The following is a 27791-nucleotide window of genomic DNA, read 5'->3' on the forward strand; positions in this document are numbered from 1 at the left end:
ACGGCTATATGTTGGTTCTAAAATATATGCATAAATATTGTCAATAGTAAGATATTTTATGATATACTCCTACTTCATTACACATATATTTTAATTAATGGGCTTAGTATCGATCGAATAAGAGTGAAATATCAATTTGTGGAGTATGTGTACCATCTTAAAAAAACATTGTCCCTATATTAATGTGTAACTAGCTGGAAACACATTTTGTACTCCATAACTTTTGACTTTATTAAAAAAAAATTTTAAGTCATATGTTAGCACTTGGTATGTTCTTTGAATCTGATCTGGACTCTGGGCCACAGGCCTGCCTACAAGTTAGCAACGTTAAACTCTGACTAATTACTGAAACCGATGAACAATTTTTTAGTGGTTATGTGAAACTTAATTGGCTATTAGGAGTAATATAGTTATATAAAATCACAACCTCCCATGATGCAAGAGTTGAATATACTACTACTAGATTGTAAACAAAGGCCATCACCATATAAAAGGGACTTAGAAAGTCTTTTGTAGATCGGATTTTGATTCGAATATAGACTTGTCACATATTGAATAGATTTCGCCTAAATTATCATGTGACTTGAAAGTTTCGTGTTAATGCAGATAATAGTAAGTCATGACGCGTTTTATAAATATATGTATTTAAAATGAGAGTAACGTGTGTTCAAAAAAAAAGTTGAACAAATGTGCATTATTTTGTAAATCATTCTAAATTGGAATATTGTGGACTATTTTGTGGGGTTGAAAGAGTATGATTTTGTAGCTATTATGTGGACAGCCTTTTTGTATTGGTATAAAATTTTTGAACACCCAAAATATTAATGGATGCCCGGGTTCGAACGCGAGATCTTATGAGTGTGTGAGTGTGACTGAATATAAATAACAATTCAGACTATATAATAAAGAACTGAGCAAAAAAACAAATTTAGTGTCGGACTACGTACAAATGGACCCGTGACACTCCTCCCAAATGAAAGAAGAGAACCCCAAAGTTTATTGAGTCTAAAATTTTTCCATTTCCATTTCCATTTCCGTTTGCTTTTACCTTTTTTTTTTTGTATAATTTTGCATGAAATAACCAAAAGTTTGAAATTTAAAATCTATACACAATACATATATAGTGTTAAACAAGGGGATAAATCATCCTCCTATTCCCTACTCAAAATGGAGAATATCATACAAGATCATAAAGATTGTTTTACCTTATAGAATATGGAGTATATGTTCTTTTAGGAGTATCACTCTTCGATAAAGAATGGAGAGTTGGAGACTGTATTCACAATATCAATGAATAATAATTTTAACCCCAATTCAATTCAACACATAATTCTCACCAAAAAAAATGTGTCCACCCATATTATATAGACATGCAGTCTATACATTAAAGCTAAATTACGAAAAAAAATATTATTGTAACATTGATTTTTCTTGAAAGTGGTACTTGAAATTCGCATACGTATGGAATAATTGTTAGTTTACAAACCAATCTGATCACACAAATCTTGATTAAAATTAAATGGATGGCTATGGTTGATTTTCATATTGAGCATCTTAATGTTTTTAGATCCTGCTGAAAGAGTGTCTTATTTGATCATCCATATGTGCATATATAAATAGTGATAGATGAGTTGTATACTAGCTTTGATGGATTTTGTATGGGCTTTTATACTGCGAGATTTCACCACAAGCCCAAAATGAGCCTACACCAAACAGCCCATCAATATATACATACAGATATGGATGTGAAAATGCAATTTTTCATAATCTATATTAGCCTCTTATAAATCTTAGGGCAAGCCCAAGTCAATTGCTTTTTTTTAATTATAATTGATTGGACACAGCACGTGGCAATATGTCCGAACTCCGGACGACTGAATCTTTATTCCAAGACCACATTATCACGCTCTCGGTTTAAATATTACATTTGCCTATAAATACATATTGCATAACATAAACATAACAAAATAAACACAGCATTAACAACTAATCACTCACAGCACTTTGCACTAATTCAATCAATTGTAAGAATGTTGAGAGCGGCAGACAGCAATTGCTTGTGCAGAACAACGTATTTGGTAAGATCTCTTGCCATGTCAACAGTTTCTGCGTCTTCGCAATCTTTTTTCTCCTCGAAATTGCTGTTTTTGAGCTGAGAACTGCAGAGTTCAGCACCGGAGAGAGCAGCCGTTATGAATTTTTGAGCATCCGGGTAGTTACGTGTGCCCACTCCATCGTTCGCATCCTCGATCAAATCGTCGATAGATTCGTATTGATCCATACAATCGGTTAGAGCAGATTGGAGCTGTGGATCTACATCTGAATCTGCGTTTAGTTTTTGTATGCTATCTGTTATGTTTTCTGCATGATTTTCTACGAACCTGTCGTTTAAAAACTAAGTTGTTAGCTTCGGTTCGGTTCGATTCAACTTCTTTTTATATTTCAAAAAGTGAAAAAGGTACCCAAAAATAACTTTTAGAGTAGTATCACATTGTAGTTATTAACTTACTTATTCTAAATTAAATTTTGCATTGAACTTTTTAATTCAGAAGCTCATACTTCACAACTCATTTATTTATTATTCATAAAAAAAATCAGAGGATAGAAAATATAGAGAGAATTAAACATAAAAGAGAATAAAAGAAGGAACAAAAGGAAAAAAGAAATCTGTTGTTGCATCGTGTGTCAACGGAAACTCAACGGCAACATGATGCCCAGAGCTTATTCGGCTCTTCCTATAGATGATTCAATCCACTTTCTTTACATTTCTTAAAATTCGTGTCGAAATCAAATAGGACTCTTATTAAGGGACGTGAACGAGTATTTGTTGTCTAAATTCAATATTTTTATGTGCCTAGCACGTTGTATTCACAAATAATGCATAGTACTATAAATGCAAATAATTTTCGTAAAATAATTGTCCATACTTGAGGGTGAAAAAGGCGAGGGCATTAGGTTCGGCCTTTTGTACCGGTGTGGCAGATTGCAGAGTTGATATGCAGTCTGCTTCGTTGCCGCCGACGCCGTGGCATGCGGCCTCCACCAGCGCGTCGCCGGTGAGTTTCGATAATTTTTGGCCGTGGCGGACATGGGGCCGCGCGGCGCCGACCAGGCCAAAGAGGAGTGCCAATAGCAAAAACGATTTACGCAACATTTTGTGAAAATTTGCTTATGAGTTTTGATTGATTTTACTCCTCTTTGTATAATATTTCCCCCCCTTTTTCTACCGTTCAACCACCAAAATGAAAAGCACGAATTTGCTTAAAACAGATTCGTTTTTCCTTCAAAACAGGTTCGCCTCAAAATATTAAAGTTTATTATATAAGTGCTTTTTTTAAATAATTGTTGGTGTGCTAGATATACTATATGCTAAAATCAAATCAATAATTATGTAAAAAAGACTAGTGGTTGTGGAAGTTTTGAAATATATTTCGCGTCCACACATGAGATATTGCCATGCTGCCGAACACTTTCTTTAATTTATCATGCAAAGCCCAAATTATCCAGTATTTTGACATTCATAATATGGACTATAAATTCAAATGATTTATGAGATTATATAAACTACTTATATCCTTATCACAAAAAAAAAAAAAAAACAATGTTGTTAAAATAAATGGGCTTCAAACAATGCACCATTGTTCAATTTACAGACCATTTCAGCCCATTGATCGATTTCCAAATAAAAAAATAATATTAAAAAATTAACCTTTTATCAATCAGAGTATATTTTTTTTCTAATGGTACTCCTTTTTTTTATCCTCTCCTTTTTTGGGATTTTTACATTATAAATAATATTTTATAATTTCCACCATTTTCATTTATTTATAGTGCATGTCGCAATTAAATATCTATAGTTGATTATGTCTCTGCTGATATTAGATAAATTCATGCTCCAAATATATGTGCAATAACCTATAAATCACATAGAGATCTAAATCGCTTTTGGAATACCAAATGGACACACTTAATAAAGAAAATTATTAATACATTTCGAACCAATGGACTTAGGCTTTAAAAGACCCCCTCTATTATTAGTCTGAGCGAATATTTAGATTTTCGTTTTTTTGTCTGATCCAAATCGGTTAAAATTCTCAATTTCTTGAATCTGATCGAAGTATCTAAATTATAGTATTTTTTTATGAGCTAATTTAATAAATGGTTGTTGAATTATTGTATTTATACCTATGCCGCTATGCGGTTGCTATGAAAAAAAATCCGTAGTCTATAAATCTGGTGTATATAATAGTTACTCGGTCAGTAAAAAATAGTTTTATTTATAAAAGTAGAAATTTCTCTTTTATCCTCTTTATTCATTTTTTCTTTATATTTCTCTTATCTTATTCATTTTTTCTCCTTCTCTCTTTTTCTTATTAAATCCATGTCATCTATAAATAGGACTACTTTTTGTGGACGAAGAGAATATGTAATTTTTTAAGGTATATGTTCAAGGACCATTGACCACTTTTTTCGAACAGTGTGTATTATAACCTAGCGGTTTAGGAACTACTCTTTCGCCCCACACAGTTTGTCACACTTTACCATTTTCGTTCGTTCCACAAAGTTTGTTCTACTTAAAATCTTAACAAAAATGGAATTAAATACATTTATCAATATCCTCAATGTGAGACCCTATTCCACTATACACCTCCAATAAATACAAAGTCAAACAAATTCTTAAAACTTGTGTCAAGTCAAACTGGAACAAACTTTGTGACACGGATGGCGTATTTATAATATATTAGTATAATATATAATCATTTTTTTAATAAAAAATGATATAAACTCAATGCAAACCGAAAATCAATTTTTTTTTTAATTTGATGCAAAATTTTGAAACTCAATCATTAAAAAAAAAAACTTTAGGAATTTTTTTAATACAATTAAAGACAATAATTTTATTTCTAAATATATCACCAAAATTTTAAAAAACGTCTTTATGGTTAGTGTCTCAACTAAAATTAGAAAATACAAATAAAAACATCCTAAAAAATCAAAATATTAAATTAATTTATCTTTAAGTTGAGAACGTTTTCATTTGCGTTCTAAATTATTACTATTTTTTTAGAAAAATGAATACAAATGATGGTATCTCAATTTTTATATCACTGGTATTCTATTATTCTAATATTTGCTCACACTTAATTAGTAGGTGGCTTAATGAAGGATACCGTAAATCATATCTCGTCAAATGTCTGATTTGTCATATTATAGATGTCATTGTATTAAATAATTCAGAAAGTTAATCCATAAACCATTAAATGAGTAAAAGACAATATTCACAATCCACAATCATTTTTTGGATTTCACTTTTTATTTAATAATACTCCATGTTTTACTTTCGTGGACTCTACAATAATACCCATTCGCATCCAACAATACTGTCATGGATTCCACCTTCTTACTTTCTTTTATTTTGTTGTTGTATTTTATTTACTATAAATTTTAATTAAATTAAAATCACAATCTAATTAAACTTCAAATTTCTTTGAATATTCATTTCAATTAAACACACAACCAAAGTAAAAGCATTACGTAGCATTTCTCCATTTCATGAATCAGTATTACAGTTGTGCATCCACATATGATTAATTAAAATCCACAAATCGACCCACCCGGAAACCCGGATCCTGATCCAACATCCGACACAAACCCCTACCCGGATCCAGACCCGTTCACTTCAATTCCCATCACGCCACGTCGCTTACTTTCGAATATCCAGAGCCTCCGATGACGAAGCGGATCCTGTAGAATCCGACCCGGAACCCGACCCGCGAACATCAATCGAGACTTCCGCAGAGCTGCCAACCGGTCTACCCGTGACCCGGACCCGGCAAAGCGGGCAATGCCTCTGCGACAGAAGCCACGCGTCTATGCAATCCACATGGAAGCAGTGCTTGCATTCGGGCAGGATCCGACCCGTTTCCCTCTCCTCGAACTCCGACAAGCACACGGCGCATTCCGCCGGAAATTCCTGATTTTCCGATTGGTAGATGAAGGTAGGAATCGAGCTCACAGCGCGGGGGTCGAGGCCCCCGGAGGCGGCGGCAATTTGCGGCGGCGCGGCGGCGGCGGAGAGAGAGGTGACGCGGCGAAGGCGCTGGTCGGAGCGGCGGCGGCGGTAGACGTGGAATGCGACGATGATGAAGCAGGCGAAGAAGAGGATGGTGATGGATGAGATCATGATCTTGCCCTTGAAGGCGTAGCCGATTGAATCTTGATTCTTCTCATCCATTTCTATCCAATCGAAATTCGTGGCGGATTTCAGATTTTGGATGGGTTTTTTGGGGATATCTACATTTGCATATATAGATCCCTATTAAAATGCGTCTGATCTTGAAAAGGCTAGATTTTTGTATATTTATTTTAGTATTATTTTTTGTAACAAAATTACATGATTATAGATGTACAAACATTGCGCCTAAAATTGGACTGCTTTACTTCCAAATCATATCCCGTTAATTTGGATTTAGGCTTTTAGCTTTTTGTGGCACATTGCCTAGCATTTTTGTAATCCATATTTGGATATAGTCCAATTCAAAGGGCCCAATCTCATATGTGAGGTCAATATTTTATTTAGTAATATTAAGTATAATCTTCTTCATTCTCACGATTATTTTGAAGATAATGAGTTATATAGTAGAAATATATAATATAATATTGTAAAGTTCGCGTATATAAATAAATAATAGTAGTACTCATTTTGGGGAGTTCTACTACGTCATTATTGAAATTAATGCGTGACAATGTGATTTGTGAATATATGGTTACATAAGATTTTAATGAAAATGTAACCTTAAACGAATTAGGAAAAGTAAATTAACTTTAAATTGAGTGGCGTTCCTATACGTTTTAAATAGAGTGGATAAAGATATTTATTAGTAGTATTGTGGAATGTGAATGTCTCCCATTTTCCACTTCCAATTATGCCATTTGACCTTATACCTGCCTTCCCTCCTTCATTATCATATTTATTTTATTATTAGGAACTTTATTGTAAAAAAAATGTATTTCCTAATAGTCTTTATACAAACTCAATTAACCTATTTAACTGATACATAGGAGTAATATTTTGCTAGTCTATACATTGGAAAAGAAAGGAGAAATTAACTAACAATCTTCTAGTATTAGCAAGTAAAAGGTTCTTGCCTAAGAGTTGGGCAAACATATTCGAATGGCTAAAAGTTATTCGCCATAAACCTTTTTCCAGGTTCAATGGTTTAGACTTAGGACCATTTCTAGAGGTGACAGATTCTTGATTCCCAACGCAATTATCATACTAGTACATACAAATTTATGACTAATCACTTCCCCAACACAGTTCTCATTTTTATTTCATGAAAACGACAAAAGCAATAACAAATACAGATAGGATTGGGTTGGACACTGGTCGATGAAGGTCTTAAAATTTCATTATATTCAACATTTAGAGGTATTAGCGATGGTAGACACACCACTTATCATTTTCTATGTTGCCACAATGACCTTTTTAATGGTTTCTGGCTCTACTAATTTCGCTGAATCTGCAATTGGACTGAGTATTGGCCTTGAGAAGCTAGTCCATAAACAATGAGAAAACCCACTAATGACCCATTTGTGTCCGGTCCAAACCCGCTAGTTAGATTGAAACCCATTACTATTCAATTTACAACTTTATTTATGGTTATTAGTTGTAATATTCGCAACTTTCAAAAAATTTAATTTTTCTCATCAACTTCAAAATTGAAAAATAACATCACAAACTTTGCTCGGGATGTCAATTTTCCACCGAGTGTTGACATTTAATTGATAACGTACAACATCACTTAGTATTTCTCTCTTCGTCCCACGTTACTTGGGTTATTTCTTTTTTGCACTTGTATTGAAAAATGATAATAAATAATTAAAGTTGATAAAAAAAGTTAAGTAAGAGAGAAAAAAATGCAGAGAATAGTGTTCTTGTTCGTATTTTCTCTCTTACTTTACTTACTCCACTTGCCTAATTTATCGGATATATGTTTTCATCATTGTAATTTATTTCATGATTTTTATAATATTATTATATTCGGGGAAGATAATCAATTCTATATATTGAATTCCTCCACTTTCCATCAAAGAATGACGAATAATTCAGGTTTGGTAGTATTCCTCCCGACTTTTAATAGAATAATCCGGTTTGGTAGTTTCCCTTTTGCTTTTCTTAGTTAACTAATTGTGGCTTAATTTAGAGTTTTAACTAAATAAAAAGTCTTGGTTAAAAGATACACAAATTGATATATTTTGGAATTTGTCACAAGTTCGAGTTCAGTTAATTTCAATTGTGAGAAGTTTGATGAATATTTCGAATCTACTATTGAAAGCATTTATCTTATCTTCTTTTCAATAGCTTCTTAGCAATCCTCATGGTTGTGACATTTTAGTGGCCAAAATTATTGAAAATTGCCTCAAAATTTCTGCTCCTATATAAATCCAAATTTTTAATCACTGAATACTTACTAAAATGGGTCAAAATATGGTATGTGTAAAGAAAATATAAACACTCCCAACAACTCCATGCCAGCTGAAATACCTGTTTGTAGTCAAACGTCAATAATCCTAATCCCAGTGGCATAATAGTCAATTTGGGTATGTAATCAATTATTTCAATAATTTCTCTTAATTTCAATATCCCAAATAGCAAATTCATTTCCTTTCTAAATCCTCTCCGAGTTTAACGGCTCCGTCACATTAGCGGTTACTGTCAAACCATGAATACCATCACCACCCGCCGGAAAGTAGTTCCGGTGGCGGAGAATGGCGACACCGCCGACAAGCAGGACCAGCTCCTCCTCTCCGCCGCCATATGCAACGGCGAAGACCTCGGCTCCTTCGTACGGAAGGTATTCGCCTCCGGCAAGCCCGAAACCCTACTTCTCCACCTCAAGCGCTTCTCCAAATCCAAGGAATCCGAGATCGAGGACGTCTGTCGCGCTCACTACCAGGACTTCATCACCGCCGTCGACGATCTCCGATCTCTCCTCTCCGACGTCGATTCGCTCAAATCCTCGCTCTCCAACTCCAACTCGAAGCTCCAGAACGTCGCCGTTCCGCTCCTCACCTCTCTCGATTCGTACGTCGAGGCCAGGAACAAGTGCGGCAACATCACTCTCGCGATCAATTCGCTCAACACGTGCGTCCGCCTGATGGAGCTCTGCTCGCGCGCCAACTCTCATCTGGCGGAGAATAATTTCTACCTGGCGTTGAGGTGTTTGGACTCGATTGAGACGGATTTTCAGGATCAGGTGCCGTCAACTACGCTGAAGAGGATGGTGGAGAAGCAGATCCCGGCGATTAGGGCTCACATAGAGAGACAGGTGAATAAGGAGTTCGGTGATTGGCTTGTCGAGATCCGGACTGTGAGCCGGAATCTAGGTCAGCTCGCCATCGGTCAAGCTTCGGCTGGGCGACAAAGGGAAGAGGAATTGAGGATGAAGCAGCGGGAAGCTGAGGAGCAGAGCAGGCTTAGCTTGAGAGATTGTGTTTATGCGCTTGAAGAAGAAGAAGACGGTGATGAAATTGATGGGGTTATCGATGGGGGAAACGGCGGTAATGGTATTTTAGGGTTCGATTTGACGCCATTGTATAAAGCTTATCACATACATCAAACTCTAGGGCTTGGGGATAGGTTTAGGCAGTATTATTTCGAGAATAGGAAGTTGCAGTTAACTTCTGATTTCCAAGTGTCGTCGATGACCCCTTTTCTGGAGTCTCACCAGACGTTTTTTGCTCAAATCGCTGGGTTTTTCATAGTGGAGGATCGGGTTTTGAGGACTGGAGGAGGGCTGATAAAGAAGATGGAAGTGGAGAATTTGTGGGATACTGCTGTGATGAAGATGTGTTCTGTGTTAGAAGATCAGTTTTCTAGGATGCAAACAGCAAATCATTTGTTGTTGATTAAAGATTATGTAAGTTTGCTGGGAGTTACATTGCGTAGGTTTGGGTATCCGATTGATGCTTTGCTTGATGTTCTTAGCAAACATAGGGATAAGTATCATGAGCTACTGCTGTCAGATTGTCGTAAGCAGATGGCTGAGGCTTTGGCTGCTGATAAATTTGAGCAGATGTACATGAAGAAAGAGTATGAGTATTCGATGAATGTGCTTTCGTTTCAGATACAGACTTCGAACATCATGCCTGCATTTCCTTATGTAGCACCCTTTTCGTCTACAGTCCCTGATTGCTGTAGAATAGTGAGGTCTTTCATTGAGGATTCTGTGAGTTTCATGTCCCATGGTGGGCAGCTTGAGTTTTACGATGTGGTGAAGAAGTACTTGGACAGGCTCTTGACTGAGGTATTGGATGGGGCATTGTTGAAGGTCATCAACAATTCAATAGGTGGAGTTACTCAGGCTATGCAGATGGCTGCAAACATGGCAGTGTTTGAACGCGCTTGTGATTTCTTTTTCCGCCATGCTGCACAGCTCTCGGGTATCCCTTTGAGGATTGCAGAGAGGGGAAGGAGGCAGTTCCCTCTGATCAAAGCCCGTGATGCGGCTGAGGAGACCCTCTCGGGGCTGCTGAAACAGAAGGTTGATGGGTTCCTAACCTTGATGGAGAATGTGAATTGGGTTGCTGATGAGCCTCCTCAAGGTGGGAATGAATACGCGAATGAGGTGATCATTTTCTTGGAAACCTTGATTTCGACTGCTCAGCAGATCTTGCCAGTGCAGGTGCTGAAGCGGATCATGAAAGATGTTCTCTCTCATATATCAGAGATGATAATTGGGGCTCTACTTGGAGAGTCAGTTAAAAGGTTCAATGTGAATGCTATTATGGGTCTTGATGTTGATGTTAGGTTATTGGAATCATTTGCGGAGAACCAAGCTAGTCTTTTGTCTGAGACAGATGCTAGTCAGTTGAAATCAGCACTTATTGAGTCAAGGCAGATGGTGAATCTGCTTCTGAGCAATCACCCGGAGAACTTCTTGAATCCGGTGATTAGAGAGAGAAGTTACAGTGCACTGGACTACAGGAAAGTGGTTACAATCTCCGAGAAATTGAGGGATCAGTCGGATCGCCTATTTGGCTCTTTCGGAACAAGAGGCGCTAAGCAGAACCCTAAGAAGAAGTCTCTGGACACGTTGATAAAACGGCTCAAGGATGCCAACTGAAGTCACTCAGCAACTGTATGTTCCATGTACCTTGATGATATCTCTGTTCCTCTAGAGTTTCTTGATTGCCAATTATATGCCATAGTATTGCTGTTGTTGCTTTCTCTTGAATACTTTGAACCCATTCTTGTACGTATAATGTCATTTTTATTGTATTAAATTCTTCAGAAAACATGTTAATGAGGATCCCTTTGATTTAAGTTCATGTCTGTTGAACATTGTTTCTGAGCTTTTGCAAGAAAACTGATGAAATGATTTGCTGAAGCCCCACTGTATGATGCATTTCTGTCTTGGTTTATATATTATGATGATTATATACTACCTTATTTTCTTCACATCTCCAAAATTGGTTTGGATACGTTGCAAGCTGTGGTCAATGGTGAAGTACATATACTAGAAAACTTTAGGTTTGTGTAATTTGTGTTTGAATTGATTGACAGCCTAAGAACAGACCTGTGTGGTTCGGTTTAGCTTATCAGTTCAGTGGGTTAGATAAGATTTAGTTTTACAATATGTTGTTCGGTGAATGGCCTTGATTTGGGACATCGTCTCAGACTCGGAGTGGTGTCACGGAGAACTAGTCTTGCCTTATGAGTCTTGGTCTCTACGGACCAATTCAGTTCCAGATCATTATCATCTCGAATAACCAAACACTAGTATTATATTGATGCTATTTTTGTTATATTCCTAACTTTTTTTAATGGTTCTTTACTTATCGCATCAATTTTTCTTTATGAGCAAAACACATTAGCTATACACAAATATGAAATATGAAATATCAAATATTAGAAGCAAGCAATAGTAGAACCTTTTTTTTTGTGATCAATAATATAGTATAGTACTATTAATCTATGGATGGGAATTAGCATCTATCTCAATACACCTTCAAAAAAAGGCAACTTCGTCCATGTAAAACAGCTGCTTCGACCTTTGTGCAAAAACATTTTCTCCATATAAAAACGAAGATGCTCAAGAAAACCCAAAATTAACATGCCATCAATACAACTGATCTTGGTCTTTGGCTAAAATCGTCCATCCACACTCACTTTTTCACCCCCAACTTTTTCGACAGTAGCTTCTGACCCCCACCATTTCTCCACACACCACGAACTGGGACATTCTCATCTGGCCCGTTCGATGAAGATTCACCCTCATCAGAATCTGGATCCTCTTGGTTGGAGTTTTTCAGATCTAACAGAGCTTCGGCAGAGCCATCGCCTAGACGTGCTCGGAGAAATTTGGACGTTTTCTTCCGTTGCTTTCCTTTCCCACTGCCGTTGGAATGATTCTGATTAGTTCCACCAACAGCAACTGCACTTGATTGGGAAGGTGAAGCACCAACCGTAACTGCCAGTTCCGACCTTGCACTTCGATATCCATCCTTCGACAACACTTCGACCTCTTCCTCCGGGGCGTTGTAGCTCGATTGCAGCGCTCTTACAGTGCTTATCACATTATCAGCAAGATTGTTTTTAACGGAGGAGCTGGTGCCAAAATCTACTGGCTTCCCTTTTGCTTTTCCTTTGCCTTTGCCTTTTTTAGAGTCGTTATTCCACCCATTTTCTCTTGAAGCCATGTGAAGATTGTATGCATCTATAAGCTCTTTCTGCTTCTGAGGATTAGGGAGAAGTCCAGCCAACTCAAGAACAAGATGAGACAAACCGAACTGATCTACGTATGTTAGGTATGTCTCAACATCCATCGTGCCTAGGCGGTATTTACCAGAGATATCTTTGAAAGCAGAGAATTTGTCTTCGTCGGACCCTAGAGCAGCGCGCATTTTCTCCACCAGAGATTTGTTTGCTGTTTGAACATCCCCTGCCTTACTAGCAGATTGGTCATCGTTGGTTGATTTGCGTGACTGGGCTACTACTGAAACTGGAGGAAAGTCGGCAGGTGAAGCAAAAGACTCGCGGTCTGAAAGACTAGGGGCTGATGAAGAATGACCTAGCCGATTAATGCTTCCAGAAGCCCTTGATGAAAGTAGAGAACTGGCAAAGGATGTAGTAGCAGCTGACTGCGGATGAATCCGAGCAGAAGTCGATTGGCTAGATGACACAGATCCAATTTCTGGAAATGCTCTGCTCTGTCCCGAACTAGATGCAGATCCAGAAATAGCAGTTACTGGAGGCCATGTGTGAGAATTGTTGACTGGCTGTGCAGGTGTAGGACTACCTACTGGCCAAGCAGGACCTGAGCTCGAGGAGCTAGTCTGTTTTTTATTCTGGCGGCTCTTGACTGGCAGAACTGGTGTACGACTAGCTACGGGCCAAGCAGGAGCAGAGCTTGAGGAGCTCGCCTGCTTCTTGCTCTGGCGGCGCAGATGAGCAGCCATAGAGTTTGAGGAAGCATCAGTTTGAGAGCTGTGTTGGTTACCCCCAGCACCCGCTGCGAGAGGAGGAAATGCAGAGTCTCCCAGTGTTCCACTCATTGAACTTTGAGACACGGCCTGTCGGTATCTTGATGGTAGCTCATAGTCTGTGGTACCGATAGATTCCAGAGGTGATATAAGTGAGTCAACATCAATACTTTCTCCATGATCATTTCGAGCTCGACTATTTGGTGCTGCAGCACTTGCTGTCTCAAGACTTGCCTGGATAGCCAGAGAAAGTTCATCTGCCAGATCCCGGCGAAAGGTCCGTGCTCTTCCACGACGATTCTCTTGGTCACTGCTTCGTCTATATCGAAAACTCGTAGGTATCTACACAAATTGCAGAGCATGTGGAAAAATTAGGATGCCATCACTTGGGAAAGTTAGTTGGAATCCAAACAGTGGATCCAATTAAAGGGATAGACTAAAAATGAGCAGACGCATCCTTATTCTCCTCACGACACCCCAACCACTCCAGCAGGTCCCCAGATAACACTCGGCAAAGCAAAAAGGCTAATATGATAAAGCATCTTATTCATATGGGTCAAAATTTTATATATACCTGAAGAGCAGCACTGCGTTGTGAACGTGACATACGCCCTCCATGCTCCGTAGCATTATGCCTCTGATGTTTAAAGCACATACAGGAAAAAGGCTCAACTAAAAGAAAATGATTGCTCAATCGTATGCCTCATTTTCAGTAAGCACGGTAATTTACCTTTATTTCAGATTCCGAAGTGAAGACAACAAACTTTTTGGCAAGGCAACTTTCATCCTCACAGAGGAAATGATCTCGACGAAAGTGGATCTGCAAACAGTTAAATCATTTAGAATAGTAAGGTAACTTGATATTTAACATGATTAGCCAAACAATGTTCTACCTCCAAATTATCATAATTCCCATAGTACTCATACTCTCCTGGATGCTGCCTGCACATAACAGGATAGCATCACTTGTTCAATATGCACAGCAGACAATATGATTCATACTTACAACTATAAATTAAAGGTTTACCTTCGACATATATGACAAGTATAATGTTCAGTCTCCATGTGAGTATAAAGCTCATTGTCCCCATAAAATGGTGTCTGGCAAAATTCACAAGGGGGGTGTCCTGAGAAGCCACCTCTTTCACTTTCAGTTCCATCCACTTCCGAGTCGCCAGTGCTTATATGCTGACTAAGTTGTGATCTTGTATACAACTTTTGCTCACATATAAAAACCTGAAAATCCAAGACAATTCTATTTTTTATTCAGGAAGAACTAAACAAACTAAATTGAGTGGATAGGAGAGTATATAAATACAAGGGAACAAATTTTTTTTAAAAATTTGCCCACACAGCCTCATCCCCTATATAAAATTCTCCACCTTGCTGACAACCTCCTTTTGGAACATTTGCAGAAGTTAGTTAGGAAATGCACACAAGAAGACTGAAATCCATTAATCAACTATATCTACCATATCGAAACAAAGAGGCTGAGTATTTCAACCAATTTAGCAATATCATGTGTAGCTGGTAGTCCTAATGCAATAATTCTTTATTTTTACATTACCAAAACTCTCAAAGCACCAAAACCTAGTCTATGCAAATGCTTAGCAGAAAAGAATTATCAAATGCAGGCCAATGATATAAGACACTGTAATTATAAAATTAATTCAAACCACGAGCCATATTCCATTATATTGCCCATGGAAACCAAGGAGAAATTTAAGTTGTAGCTTCTGCAGCATCAAACAACGGGGATAAGCACTACCAAATATCACCCACTGCTGGAACCACCATTTTTCAAAGATGGTTCTACCAGAATATTATGAGAACACCATTATGGTATATCCCGAACAGCGGGCATAATAATATCCCTCAACCTATAACAGGGAGAGCATCTCCCAGCTAGTCAGTAGTCAACAATCTACTCGTTATAGTCCTATGTAACTGTGCGAAACCAAAAACAATCAGCAAAATACATTTTTACTAACAGACTAATAATCAGACAAGCCTCTCAGCTCACAAGCTAATAGTAAGTGTTTCTTAGACCATCACGCTTCCGTCAAACCAATTCCTTTCAGACATTTCAGAAATTTCCAAAGTTTAAAAGTCAAATATAAATGTGGAAGTAAAGATCATGAGATTTATTTGCACCTTTCTTCCCTCCAAGCACAAGCTGCACATGATCAACCTATGCTTGTGAAACAAATGGCCCTTCAAATGATCGATGTTCCTAAACTTGGCTTTTCTCCTGGAACCATCATCCGGTTGGTCCTCCTTATCACATTCAGCGCAAGAAAGCCTGCACATCGCCTTGATCATCTTATAATGATCCGAATCATCAAAAAAGGCCTGCGTATCGTCATGATACCAATACTGCCCCATCTTACCCTCTCTCCTTTCAGGGGGGAATACTGTGAAGTCACTGATCGTCTTCGTATAGTCCCCCAAAGCCTGTGCCAGATGCAGCAAATTTGATTTAGACACAATGTCAATGCAACAATACTGTTTCAGCAATTCAATATACAAACTAGTCAATAGATGCGAATCCCCTAAGCCCAACCAAACTTCGCATGAAGATCCAAATTCACAAAATCAAACAGTTAAATCATGAGTTGTGGAGAAGGGGATAACCTTGGTGACGAAAACGACATCGTTTTCTGTCTTGCAAATACAGCAGCTGCGGTCATTGCAGATAAATCGGAGGCGAGAGACGCAGGTGGAGCAGACATCCTTGTGGCCGCAAGCGCCGTATGCCACCCACTCCAAGCTTTCAGCACAAACCGCGCAGCTATCGTCCATCTCAACTATCGAATTCGTCGATGACGAAACAAATCTAGGGTTTCTGGATCGAAATTTCACAAATCGCGCCCGAATCGGTTGTGTGTATGCAGCTGCTGCTATCTGTATTTTGTATGAATCTTTCTAGGGTTTCAGATGTGATGATTTGGGAATGGAAAAGGAATACCGAATCAGACCACCAAATTTGATTAGACTTTTTTGTGTAATTAATGCTAAAACAAAATTGTAAATAAATAAAGAACAAAATTGAATTAAAAAATAATATCGAATAATATTTCCAACAATATGTTCTAATTGACGATATTTTTTTGGGTTGATGTAATAGGAGTATGACTTTATGTTTATCACAATTTTATGTCATAAAGTTTTTAAAAGTACATTGTTTTGATATTCTTATTGGAATAATATAGTTTGAAATGAAGAGATTATTATATCTTCGACTTCTACAACTATACATGTATTTCTACTACTATATATTCATGTAACTCAATCAATAGTATCAAAGTATTGTAGAATAGTAAATTATTGCATAAAAACTAGGTGCCTAACTTCAAATACTCTACTTTATAGGGGAAGTTTTATGTTGTGTTATTTGTCAATTGCTTGACATTAATTGATCATCAATTACTATTAATCGTTAAAAGAATAGTTTTCTAATACATAGATGGGCCATTGTTTTTTTTTTAGCCAGCATGCCAATGTAAATAAAAAAAAAGGATAAATTTATAATATTACTCAAAATCTGTAGAGGAACGTTGAAAGAATAGACTTGCGGACCAAGTAGTAAACCAATCATAGAATCATAGTCAAATTTGACAAGTATGGAAAGTATTTTTTCTTATAAAGTGGAAGTATTTGTAAATTTATAATTATAATTTATTATACCTTCGTCCTTAAAATAGATGATCTATTCCTAAACGAGTTACAACTTAAGTGTTGTACTTTTGTTTAATGTATAAGCTAAAATCACAAATAATAGTAGATAATCATAAAGTTGAAAATGGTAATTTTCTATACTTTATTTTCACTAGAATAGACCAAAAATGTAAGTCTTCTTTTTCATTGAAAGTTGAAACAAAAATACTAACCCCACTATAAGCTAGCTTGTGCACAACCATATTTATACTTCAACATGCTTTAAAGTTTAAACATTGGACTTTTAGTAGACCATATACTATCGTGGCCTACTATTATGAAGCATGTTAAAAGAGTGAAATACGAAATGATACACCAATTAAACACAACTGCATATTTTGACATTAATCATATGTTCAAATATCACATTTGATCCACAATGGTTCAATGAACTTCCCCTTCAAGTCATCCCCATTTTCACCAACCAGACTCAGTCGAGACAGATCGGTCTCATCGCGCAAGACCTTAGGGTGCCACGTAGGCACCCCGTTCTCATACGCATTACACGTCAGCCTTTGCAAGCCGCTCCCATCCAACCTCACCACGTACAAATCCCCATACGGCTGGAACTGATTCGGCACCGCCACCGGCTCCGCCGTCACTCCGCCCAAATTCGCCGTGAACAGCAGCCACTCCATGTCCGCGCTAAAGCACACGTGGTTCAACCTCTCCCTCTCCTCCTCAAATCCGGCCACCACCACTCTCCGAACCTCCGACCCGTCCGCCCTAGCTATGTATATACCGAACACGCTCGGATCGTCCGGCCGGTGCCGATTCGAGGAGAACGCGATCGTCTCCCCGTCCGGCGACCAGCTCGGCATCGTGTCGATCCACGCGCCGTCGGTCAGGCGGCGGATTCCGGCGGATTCGCCGGAGACGGCGTCGATGATGTAGAGGTTTTTGTGACCGTCTCGGCCGGATCGGAACACGACGGATTTTCCGTCGGGGGAGCAGGATGGGAAGGCGTTGTTGCCGGTGCCTTCTTCGGTGAGAATTTTGATATCGGCGGCGATTTCGTCGCGATCGTTTGTTAGATCTGATCGATTGAATGTGACTCGGGCGATATGGACATTCGCAGTTACGGATTCGAAAACAGGACCGATCGATACGAAAATCACGTTTTCATCGGCGGGGTTCCAGCAATTGGAGAAGGTGGTTCGATTTTGGAACAGATTCCACCGCTTTGTGCCGTCGGATCTGAGGATTCTGAGGCCGGAATTCTGATCGAAATCGCCGTTGAGTGCGATGAAATCGCCGGAGGGGGAGAAGGCGGGGAAAGAGCCGTTGATCCTGAACATGCGTAGGCCTTCTAATGGACTCGAAATTGGATCGAGATGTGGAATCGTGGTGGTTCCGGCACCGCCGCTGCCTCTGAAGCGGTGATAACCGAGAAATGAACCTCCCGGCGATACAAAGGGGTTGTAATGGTGGAAATCAGGGTTTATCAACTCGGTTACAGGATAGAATTTCTGTAACTCTGTATCAAAAATCTCAATGTGCCGATGATTATTCCCCTTCCGCCTCGTCGCGACGGCAATTTTCGTGCTATCCGGCACTGCGGCAGGGGTGAAGCAGTGGATCCCCGGAGGCGTTACGCGGCGAGGCGCGGCGGAGAATTCGAAATCATGAGAGAAATCGGAAGGCAAATCAGTTCGGAAAATGCTCCACCATCCATCATCGGACTGGCGATGGAAATACAGTGTCGAATCGCCGCACCACGTCGGCCAGCCACCGTGATCGCAAACCAGAAAACGCTTCGCCGGATTCGATTCACTAAAAACAACAATCTCCGTACGGAGATCGTGGAATTCGCCTCCCCACCGTCTATTTCCATAGGAAGCGACGGCGATTAGCTTCCCCGACGGGGAGACGGCGGGGCTGAAATCAACAAAGCCGTGAGGCGTCAATCGCTCGACTTTTTCATCATCGACTCCGGCGGAATAGAGAGCGCACCAGCTCGTGAACAGCTTCTCGGGGCGCTCGTGTGCTGAAATGAAGTAGAGGCGGCGGTTATAGACGGAAGGGCGGTCGTGGAAGAGGCTACCCGCGGCGGAGGGGAGGGGTTCGGGATGAGCGTCGGCGCCGCCACGGTTGAAGAATATCTGAGCGGAACCTGTTCTCTCGGAGATGTAGACGATTGTGTTGTCGTCGTCGAGGAAGCTGCCGTTGAAGTTGATGGATGCGCCGTCGGTGAGGCGGCGCTCGGAGAAATCGGTGGAGCCGTTGAGTTGAACGGAGAAAATGTCGAAGCCGTAGTTGGCGCGGCCGACGGTGGAGAAGACTATGGTACCACTAGGCGACATATTTTGTGAAATTATCGAAACTTTTAGAATTAGAGATGAAGTGAAATTTTATTATTTTAAATTTTTAATCATTGTGATATGGAGATAAGACATAAGTGCTACAGGTGGATGAGTATCGACCGACAAAAACAGTATGATAATAATGGAAAATTTCGATATTCTGGTATACTCCAATTTCTCCTTTTGTCACCTTTCATAAAAACGCATCAAATCTTGAAAATGATACTGCTCCAGAATTCAAACTTAATTAATTTTTTTTTTCAATGAACAGAATATGCATACACAACGCCAAATGGACGATTTCGTGAACTCCCAGAACTGGCAAGTGCCGCCGACACCCGATCCAGATGCAACACCTAGTCTCGGGCTGCCTACCAATGTAGACATGGAATCGCCGGTTAGCACTGATGAGTACGATATCAGCGATATGGAGCCAGCTCCACGGAGGGGCAAGGGCAAGGTTGCCGATAAGGATGGGCCGAAGAAGTACAGTCCGCAGGAGACAATGTGACTGGCCAAGAACTACGTCGACGTCTCCGAGGACGCTGTGATCGGCAACCAGCAAAGCGGCAAAGCGTTCTGGCAGCGGATTGCGGATAAGTACAACGCTGGTCGACCCGAAGGCTCGTTCGAGCGTACCTACGTGAAGCTACGCAAGCATTGGGGTCGGGTGCAGAAGGAGATTAACAAGTGGAATGGCAAGTGGACTAACGTAGTCCGGATGTGGCCGAGCGGGCACAGCGAGATGGACCTTGTGGACAAGGCCAAGGCAGATTTCTTCGCTGACGGGAAGAAGCACTTCAAGTACTTCGACGTTTGGAAGCTTGTCGAGAAGAGCCCGAAGTACACTGGTGGGGCTGAAGCGGCGGCGAAGAGAACCAAAGTCGCCGCCGGACACTACACTTCAAGCGAAAGAGGTCCGCCAATCGACCTCAACGTGACAGACGATGACTTCTTCCTCTCATCTCCTGGTGCTGAAAGCCGTCCGATGGGCACAAAGGTGGCAAAGAGGAAAGCAAAGGGGAAGGCAACTGCGAGCTACTCCGCTATGCCGCCGCCGCCACCCAATCCTTCCTTGGACAAGATATCAGACTCTATGTCAGATATGAGTATTACATTGCGGATGGGCCAGCTGACGGAGTTGACATCGAGGGATACCTCGAGAATGTCAGAGTACGAGCTCGAATTGCACCGTGAGATGATCGAATACCTTCGCGCACAAATGAAGAAAAAGTAGTTCTTTTTTCTAGGATTTGTAATTTTCTTGTTTCTAGGTTTGGTAATTTTCTTTCTCTAGGATTGGTAATTTTTTTTCTAGGATTTGTAATTTTCTTTTCTTATTTTCTGACTGAACAATAAATTTTCCCGGTTTTAATTGTTCAACGTATTCTATTTTACGATTAAAATATGTTGTGAATAGTGCAGATGAATAGTTGTGGCCTGAGTTGTGGCCTGCGGTGTTAATGGAGTTGTGGCCTGGAACCCCTAATTTGAGGGAATGATGACGTGGAGGGGACTTGCGGCCCGAATCCGGGCCAGGGTTATTCATGCTCTAACCCGTCCCGGATTTGGGCCGCAAGTCCCCTCCACGTCATCATTCCTTTAAATTAGGGGTTCCGGGCCACAACTCCATTAACCCCGCAGGCCACAACTCAGGACACAACTATTCATTTGCATTATTCACAACTACAACATATTTTAATCGTAAAATAGAATACGTTGAACAATTAAAACCGAGAAAATTCATTGTTCAATCGGAAAATAGAAAATTACAAATCCTAGAAAAAAAAAATTACAAATCCTAGAAAAAAAATTATTAAGACATAGAAAATAAAAATTAAAAATCCTGGAAAAAATATTGATATGATTTAGAGGATAGAAATAGAGAATTTGGTGGAAGAATGTTGAAGAAATGGGTATAAATAGGCAAAAAAATAAAAAAAAAGAAAAAATAAATAAAAATTTTGGGGGTTTGCGGTCCGTCCCGGTGCGCATAACCTTGAGCCGGGCCGGACACCGGGAGTGGCCCAGGGACGCAACTGCGGCCCCGGGACCGGCCCAAGCCGTGACTCTCCTCCGTCTAACGCATGGCCCGGGCCGGGACTCGCGATTTGCGCCTGGCCCCTCCACATTGAGGATGCTCTCAGTCAATTGAGCAAATAACCTAAGTAGGTCAATTGAAAACACACATAAATACGTCAATTGACCAGATATTCTATAAAATTATACTCATGCTAATTTTTGAATAAATGATTGATTTTCTCCCAGTAATTGGTAGGGATGTCAATCGGGCCGGCCCATCGGGTTTCGGGTCAATCCTACTCGGGTTGCGGGTCAATCGGGTGCGGGCTTGCCGGGTTGTGGTTTTTTTCGGGTTGTAAAAGTTCGGGTCTAACCCTAAAAGCTCGGGTTTCGGGCTAGCCCGACGGGTTGATCGGGTTGCTACCGATAAGGTTAAGGCTCGAACAATGCAATAAATCATGATGAAAATTAGTTATATTTATAAAATATAAAATATTTAATTATGATAAATTTGATATATATGCTTAAACTCAATCATAAAATACTAATATTTGTGATATTTCGTGAAATTTTAATGCATGTTAAAAATTTAATATTCTTTTAGTGAGATTAATTTATTTAACAATTATTATATTAATAAAAATTCAATATATAATTTATATATTTACCATAAAATTGAAAGTTATCTTTTTTTAGTTATCTATGTCATAAAATTAGTCAACGAAGTGCTGAATTAGGAGTAAAAAAATGAAAAATATTAATTTAGCGGGTTATCGGGCCAGCCCATCGGGTTTTCGGGCCTGGCCATAACGGGTTGCGGGCTTATCAAGTTTTATTTTTATCGGGCTAGAAATTTCCGACACTAACCTTATAAATTTAGCGGGCTGTTCGAGCCAGCCCACGGGTTGCGGGCTATATTGACATCCCTAGTAATTGGGATGTTTACCTAAAAATGACTTAAATTTAGATATCTATTAATTTAGTGCCAATTGTTTCATTTTTTAGATATAAAATGTCATGTAAAAAAATCAGCGATCATAGTATTGACATTGACATGATAGCTGAAATTATATGTGCCCGTTCGGTTGGGCTGACAATAGATTGTTAATAGTGGTTGGCAAAATAAACTAAAATCACGGTCCACCTCTTTATCTCACCACATCCTCTGTGATTATTTTAATAGCATTTTTATTATTTAGGGCAAATTATCCATCTCACCACATTCCATGCGATTATTTTAATCTTGCGCCAGCGAAACTCTCTTCCTCTCTTTATCTTCCTTGACGCCGCCACTCTTCTGCAAATCCGTCGCCGTCGCCATGGAGAAACCTCTTATCATCTGCGCCGCCCCCGCCGTCGAGAAACATCGTATCATCTGCTCCGCCCCCGCCGTCGAGAAACCTCATCTGTGTCGCCGCCAACCCTCGCAACTTCAGCCCTTCCTCCTTCCTCTTCACTCTTCCTTACAGTTTCCTGTCTTCCTAACCTATCTCATACTATATCTTAGGATTATTTAGTGTGCCTAACCGAACATGCACTATTTTGATTGAGTAATAAGTGTAATTTTGGATTCAATGTATTTGATTGAGTGAATCAATGTGTTATTTTTTTATAATTAATGTGTAATTTGGATAATAGATGTATAATTTCGGGCGTCATACTGATATTTCAATAGCTACTTTTTTTATGGAATATTTTATTCGCAACAAAATCAAACCATGAGTATTAAATGATATTTACATAAATAGTGAAATATTAACCATGATTACTAAATGATACTACATCCCTCGGTCCCTCCCCAAAGAATATGTACTTTTGGTTCGACCCGAATTTTAACGTAAAATTGTAGAGTAAGAGAGAGATAGAAAGAAAAAGTAATTAAAGTAATATAAGTGGAGAATTAGTCACATTTCATTAGATATAAAATAATTTCTAAAATTAGAAAGTGCATATTCTTGTGGGACGAACTGAAAAGAAAAAGAAAGAGTGCATATTTTTATGGAAAAAGATGAAGTATCTAAGAAATGGAAATGCAGTTGATTTGAAATTTAAAGTACTCTCTTTGTCATTACAAGTTCGGATTTACCATTTTAGTATGTCCGCTCTTAGGAGTCCCGATTTTACTATCTTTTTTTATCCGTTTTTTTTTCATTTTTCTCAAAATTCGTAGTGAACTCAAACGGGACTTACGAATAAATGTACCCAATGAAGTCATCCCAAGGAAAAACTTTGTTATTCACTTCGACGATAATTAACAAAATTAACCAAGATCCCAAACTCAGCCGAATATGAAAAGCCCAGAACAACAAAGCCCACCAAACTACCCAAAACACCACAAAACCCTAATCTATAAAATCCACGCCTCGCCCAATTTCGTCCCCCTCAGTCTGATTTCACCCCCATCCAAAACCCTAGGCAAATCGCTTCCCCTCCGCCGCGAAGATGCAGATCTTCGTCAAAACCCTAACGGGTAAGACGATCACCTTGGAGGTCGAATCCTCCGACACAATCGACAACGTCAAGGCCAAGATCCAGGACAAGGAGGGCATCCCCCCGGACCAGCAGCGCCTCATCTTCGCCGGAAAGCAGCTCGAGGACGGCCGCACCCTCGCCGACTACAACATCCAGAAGGAGTCCACTCTCCACCTGGTCCTCCGCCTCCGCGGTGGCGCGAAGAAGCGCAAGAAGAAGACGTACACCAAGCCGAAGAAGATCAAGCACAAGCATAAGAAGGTGAAGCTCGCCGTGCTCCAGTTCTACAAGGTGGATGACTCCGGCAAGGTGCAGAGGCTGAGGAAGGAGTGCCCCAACGCCGAGTGCGGCGCGGGAACTTTCATGGCGAATCACTTTGACAGGCACTACTGTGGCAAGTGTGGATTGACCTATGTCTACAATAAGGCCGGCGGTGATTGAGGCTCTTCTTTGCTAGTGCGATCTCAGTGAGAGGTTTGCTATATGTTGAATCGTCGTTTCTGAACGATTTTATTTCTATAATTTTGACAATTTAAATCTAGCTTTCTGGTATTTTGGATTTTGGTTTATGGATTAAGTAATGTTATGTTACTATAAGTTCAAGGATTTGAATTTGGTTTACTGTTGATTGTGATTTCTCTTTGAATTTTTGCGTGTTTAATACTAATAGATATGTTGAATGCAGCATGTTTTGCCCATTCTTTTAATGTCTACTCTCTTCATTCACATAGAATAATTCTATAATTCTTGAAAATATATGATTTCCCCCTAAAATTTGGAACATACTCCTATGTGGATTAGTTGCAAGTGTTAAGTTTGGTAATCTTCTTACCCCTTGGTGTTAAAGCATATCATATCTTGAGAAGTGAACATTATGGTTAATTACCTGTACTGTATTTGTGTAATTTCCTTTTGTGCCCATTGGAAGTCATAGGAGCAGCTCCATAGGTCTAAAGTAGATAACCCAGAACAAGTAACGGCTGGAAACTAGATATGGTTGATTAGACAAACTCTCGCTGATTCTATGAATGATATGTGGTTAATTTCTGTATTTCGGATTCTCAATAGGGTGGTCTGTGTGTAACTTCATAATGTTGTTGGCTTGCTAGGACCCTACTTTTGGCCTAGATAATGTTGTTAGCTTGATAATGTTATCAGTCTTGAGCTAATAAGATTAACAATATTCTTTGAACTCTAATCTCCTTATCCCCTGTCTTTCCCAATCTCCTTGCATAATTGCTTGTTATCACTCTCTGCTTGCAACTATTGTCCGTTGCAATGAAGTCGCTTAAACGCTTTGTTGGGCTTCTGCTATCAATGTCATTGCAAGAATTTCATCAGCCAAAATTCGGCCAAAGTTCAGCGTTGGTTTATGTTTTTAAGCTGTAATCTGTGCGATTGTGTGAATCAAACTTATTGACATAATGCTCTATTATTCGCTGGTTAGTGCATAGAGCAGTCGTAACGTATAAACACTGGGTTGCAAATATCCCTGAGTTGCAATTGTCCTTATTACTCCCTCTGTCCCCGCCTAAGTGAGTACTCTCCTTTTTGGGACGTCTCATCAATTTCAATTCTAAGCACAAAATCTCAATTTCCATTCTAAGCAAAAAATCTTTTCTTTTACTTATTTTTCCACATACTTTATTCTATTCACTTGACAATTTTTTCTTTTTTGTTACTTTCCCCTCTCCACTTTAATTCTTTAAATACCAATTCCTTCTTTAAATACCAATTCCTTAAATTTTGTGCCAAAAGAAGTGGCTTGCTTATGGACTCAATGGTTGCATGCCACGTGATATTTACTTTGTTTATTTCAAACTTAAACTTTGTTTATGTATGTAATTTTCTATCTTTGCACACACTTTAACGACTACTCAACTGTTGAGTCGATGTAAGCATTTTTCACGCCAACTGAAATAAAATGTAAAGTTTCCGCTATACTTCATCTTTCAATAATTCGAAGTTACAGGTGGCATGAAACGTCAGTATTGTTATACCAACCTTATGAATTATATGAGAATCGAAATAATTTTTAAAAAGAATAAGCACCTATGTCCTTATTTTCGATTTTCCTAAACTGAATTAGTTAATAAAATATCATCATGACCTCTCTACAAGATCAGTATTAAAAAAAAATTAGTGCATACTTTGCAGTTGGCACCATAAAATAGAATACCAAATCAAATACTACTACTACTATGTTTCTGACGTCAAGAGTTATGAATTATGATAGACTGAGATACCAATTAAATTTGCAGGTTTCAATAAAATATTCGCAATTAAAAAACAAACTTTGGGTGGAGTCGAGGCGTTGACCATTACAGTTCATTGAATTAGAGCTCAATTCAAAATTCAACCCAACTCGCATAACTCGCGTATTACCAGGAAAAGCAGCACATGCATGCAATATCTTAAAATTCCATTATATTAAAAATAAATAAAAAGAAAACAAATATAGCACGTCAAAATACCAAAATGACATTGAGCAGGTGATGTTTGAGGTCAAATATCCGAACTCCGATTAAAACGACGCCGAAGAGTAACTGTGGTTCACCACCGAAAATCCTCCGTCAACGGCCAGGTTCTGGCCGCTGACGTAGGCTGACTCATCCGAGGCCAGGAACAGCGCGGCCTCCGCGATGTGCTTGGCCTTGAGCACGATCCCCTTGAGGTTCGCCACCGCGCAACTATTCGCCTCGATAGCCCCGGGATCCGCCCCGTACGCGGCGCACACCATCGGCGTGGCGACCCCGAACGGCGAGATGCAGTTCACCCTGATCCCGTGCTTCCCGAGCTCCCCGCACGCCGACCTCGCCAGCCCCACCACCGCGCTCTTCGCCGCCGAGTACGCGTGGGGCCCGCTCCCCCCCACGCACGCCGCCACGCTGGCGGTGCAGATGATGGACCCCCTCACGCGCCGCGCCACCATCGAGCGCGCCGCGTGCTTGATCGTGGCCGCCACGCCGCGCACGTTCGTCGCGAGGACGCCGTCCAGCGCGGCCACGTCGAGGTCCAGGATGCTCGAGATCGGGCCGAGGGCCCCGGCGTTGCTGAAGAGCACGTCGAGGCCGCCGTACCGATCCACCGCGTACGCGACGGCGGCGGCCACCTGCGCCTCATCGCGGACGTCGCAGCGGCGGTAGCTCGCCCTGTCGGAGCTCATCGAGGCGATGAGCTCGGAGGCGAGCTCGTCCTGGATGTCGGCGACGACGACGGAGGCGCCGTGCTCGACGAAGAGGCGGGCGGCCTCGGCGCCGATGCCGCTGGCGGCGCCGGTGATGAGAGCGACCTTCCCCTCCAATCTGATGGAAATTTGGGGATTAGGTTATGCATGGATTGAAACATTTAATGAGGAGAAATTGAAGCTAATTGATTACCTTTGCTTTGACATTGTGGAGGATGAGAGCGTGATATCGATGCAGTTACACGAGGAGGATTTGATATAATCTGCAGAAAATGAGCTTCTTGGATCTGCTGTTTTTGTGTTATAAAAAGAATGAAATGATTATTAAAGTTGGGGGTTTGAGTAGTAGTAGGTTTCAGAGCTCGAGAAATCGGCGTGAAAAGAATTAATGCCAACTTTCTCTGTGAAACAGTCGATTAGTACTGTTTATGGCATTAGGCTTGTCACCTATTATATAATCTCGTCGTTCATTGGTCGCAGCAAGCACATAAATAAAATACTCCTACATTCACATATTTTAATGGGAGTACACATGTTATTTTAACACTATATGCATTTCTTAATATATCGGTAAGTAATTGAAAGTAATTTCTTCTTTTGTT

General features: G+C 39.9%; 8 protein-coding genes across 8 annotated transcripts; 3 read left to right on the plus strand and 5 right to left on the minus strand.

Moving 5' to 3' along the window:
* Positions 1–1848: 1848 nt before the first annotated feature.
* LOC125213373 (uncharacterized) lies at positions 1849–3234 on the minus strand. Its single transcript, XM_048113884.2, has 2 exons — positions 2928–3234; positions 1849–2381 (listed from the first exon to the last, which is right to left on the minus strand). The coding sequence occupies exons 1-2, from the start codon at positions 3152–3154 to the stop codon at positions 2015–2017; spliced, it is 594 nt and encodes a 197-aa protein (XP_047969841.1). The 5' UTR covers positions 3155–3234; the 3' UTR covers positions 1849–2014.
* A 2289-nt stretch (positions 3235–5523) lies between these two features.
* Positions 5524–6328, minus strand: LOC125213374 (RING-H2 finger protein ATL2-like). Its single transcript, XM_048113885.2, has one exon. It carries the CDS (start codon positions 6233–6235, stop codon positions 5705–5707), a length of 531 nt encoding a protein of 176 aa, XP_047969842.1. The 5' UTR covers positions 6236–6328; the 3' UTR covers positions 5524–5704.
* A 2324-nt stretch (positions 6329–8652) lies between these two features.
* Positions 8653–11334, plus strand: SEC15B (exocyst complex component sec15B). Its single transcript, XM_048114986.2, has one exon. It carries the CDS (start codon positions 8727–8729, stop codon positions 11127–11129), a length of 2403 nt encoding a protein of 800 aa, XP_047970943.1. The 5' UTR covers positions 8653–8726; the 3' UTR covers positions 11130–11334.
* A 594-nt stretch (positions 11335–11928) lies between these two features.
* Positions 11929–16501, minus strand: LOC125214142 (uncharacterized). The gene is made up of 7 exons (XM_048115043.2): positions 16123–16501; positions 15643–15942; positions 14516–14724; positions 14382–14430; positions 14219–14308; positions 14063–14125; positions 11929–13830 (listed from the first exon to the last, which is right to left on the minus strand). The coding sequence occupies exons 1-7, from the start codon at positions 16288–16290 to the stop codon at positions 12172–12174; spliced, it is 2538 nt and encodes an 845-aa protein (XP_047971000.1). The 5' UTR covers positions 16291–16501; the 3' UTR covers positions 11929–12171.
* A 1023-nt stretch (positions 16502–17524) lies between these two features.
* Positions 17525–19606, minus strand: LOC125214328 (uncharacterized). Its single transcript, XM_089067020.1, has one exon. It carries the CDS (start codon positions 19506–19508, stop codon positions 17562–17564), a length of 1947 nt encoding a protein of 648 aa, XP_088923146.1. The 5' UTR covers positions 19509–19606; the 3' UTR covers positions 17525–17561.
* Positions 19549–20848, plus strand: LOC125209816 (uncharacterized). The gene is made up of 2 exons (XM_048109397.2): positions 19549–19671; positions 19780–20848. The coding sequence occupies exon 2, from the start codon at positions 20230–20232 to the stop codon at positions 20743–20745; it is 516 nt and encodes a 171-aa protein (XP_047965354.2). The 5' UTR covers positions 19549–19671; positions 19780–20229; the 3' UTR covers positions 20746–20848.
* A 3053-nt stretch (positions 20849–23901) lies between these two features.
* On the plus strand, positions 23902–24623 carry LOC125212565 (ubiquitin-ribosomal protein eS31 fusion protein). The gene has a single exon (XM_048112770.2). It carries the CDS (start codon positions 23973–23975, stop codon positions 24441–24443), a length of 471 nt encoding a protein of 156 aa, XP_047968727.1. The 5' UTR covers positions 23902–23972; the 3' UTR covers positions 24444–24623.
* A 1760-nt stretch (positions 24624–26383) lies between these two features.
* On the minus strand, positions 26384–27596 carry LOC125212562 (short-chain dehydrogenase reductase 3b-like). Its single transcript, XM_048112768.2, has 2 exons — positions 27383–27596; positions 26384–27307 (listed from the first exon to the last, which is right to left on the minus strand). The coding sequence occupies exons 1-2, from the start codon at positions 27394–27396 to the stop codon at positions 26527–26529; spliced, it is 795 nt and encodes a 264-aa protein (XP_047968725.1). The 5' UTR covers positions 27397–27596; the 3' UTR covers positions 26384–26526.
* Positions 27597–27791: the final 195 nt, after the last annotated feature.

The sequence above is a fragment of the Salvia hispanica genome, chromosome 3, assembly GCF_029641045.1.
Source record: "Salvia hispanica isolate PSC_SH4W2 chromosome 3, Shi_PSC_v1, whole genome shotgun sequence".
Classification (NCBI taxonomy): Eukaryota; Viridiplantae; Streptophyta; class Magnoliopsida; order Lamiales; family Lamiaceae; genus Salvia; species Salvia hispanica.

Bases quoted from the DNA above. Each gene is read 5' to 3' on its own strand.
- LOC125213373 (XM_048113884.2), bottom strand. From the start codon at position 3,154: ATGTTGCGTAAATCGTTTTTGCTATTGGCACTCCTCTTTGGCCTGGTC. The intron at 2,382-2,927 runs GTATGGACAATT...TTTAAACGACAG, and splicing joins CTCGCCTTTTTCACCCTCAA to GTTCGTAGAAAATCATGCAG.
- LOC125213374 (XM_048113885.2), bottom strand. From the start codon at position 6,235: ATGGATGAGAAGAATCAAGATTCAATCGGCTACGCCTTCAAGGGCAAG.
- SEC15B (XM_048114986.2), top strand. From the start codon at position 8,727: ATGAATACCATCACCACCCGCCGGAAAGTAGTTCCGGTGGCGGAGAAT.
- LOC125214142 (XM_048115043.2), bottom strand. From the start codon at position 16,290: ATGGACGATAGCTGCGCGGTTTGTGCTGAAAGCTTGGAGTGGGTGGCA. The intron at 15,943-16,122 runs GTTATCCCCTTC...CATCTGGCACAG, and splicing joins ATGTCGTTTTCGTCACCAAG to GCTTTGGGGGACTATACGAA. The intron at 14,725-15,642 runs GTGCAAATAAAT...TTGGATTTTCAG, and splicing joins TGTGCTTGGAGGGAAGAAAG to GTTTTTATATGTGAGCAAAA.
- LOC125214328 (XM_089067020.1), bottom strand. From the start codon at position 19,508: ATGTCGCCTAGTGGTACCATAGTCTTCTCCACCGTCGGCCGCGCCAAC.
- LOC125209816 (XM_048109397.2), top strand. From the start codon at position 20,230: ATGTGGCCGAGCGGGCACAGCGAGATGGACCTTGTGGACAAGGCCAAG.
- LOC125212565 (XM_048112770.2), top strand. From the start codon at position 23,973: ATGCAGATCTTCGTCAAAACCCTAACGGGTAAGACGATCACCTTGGAG.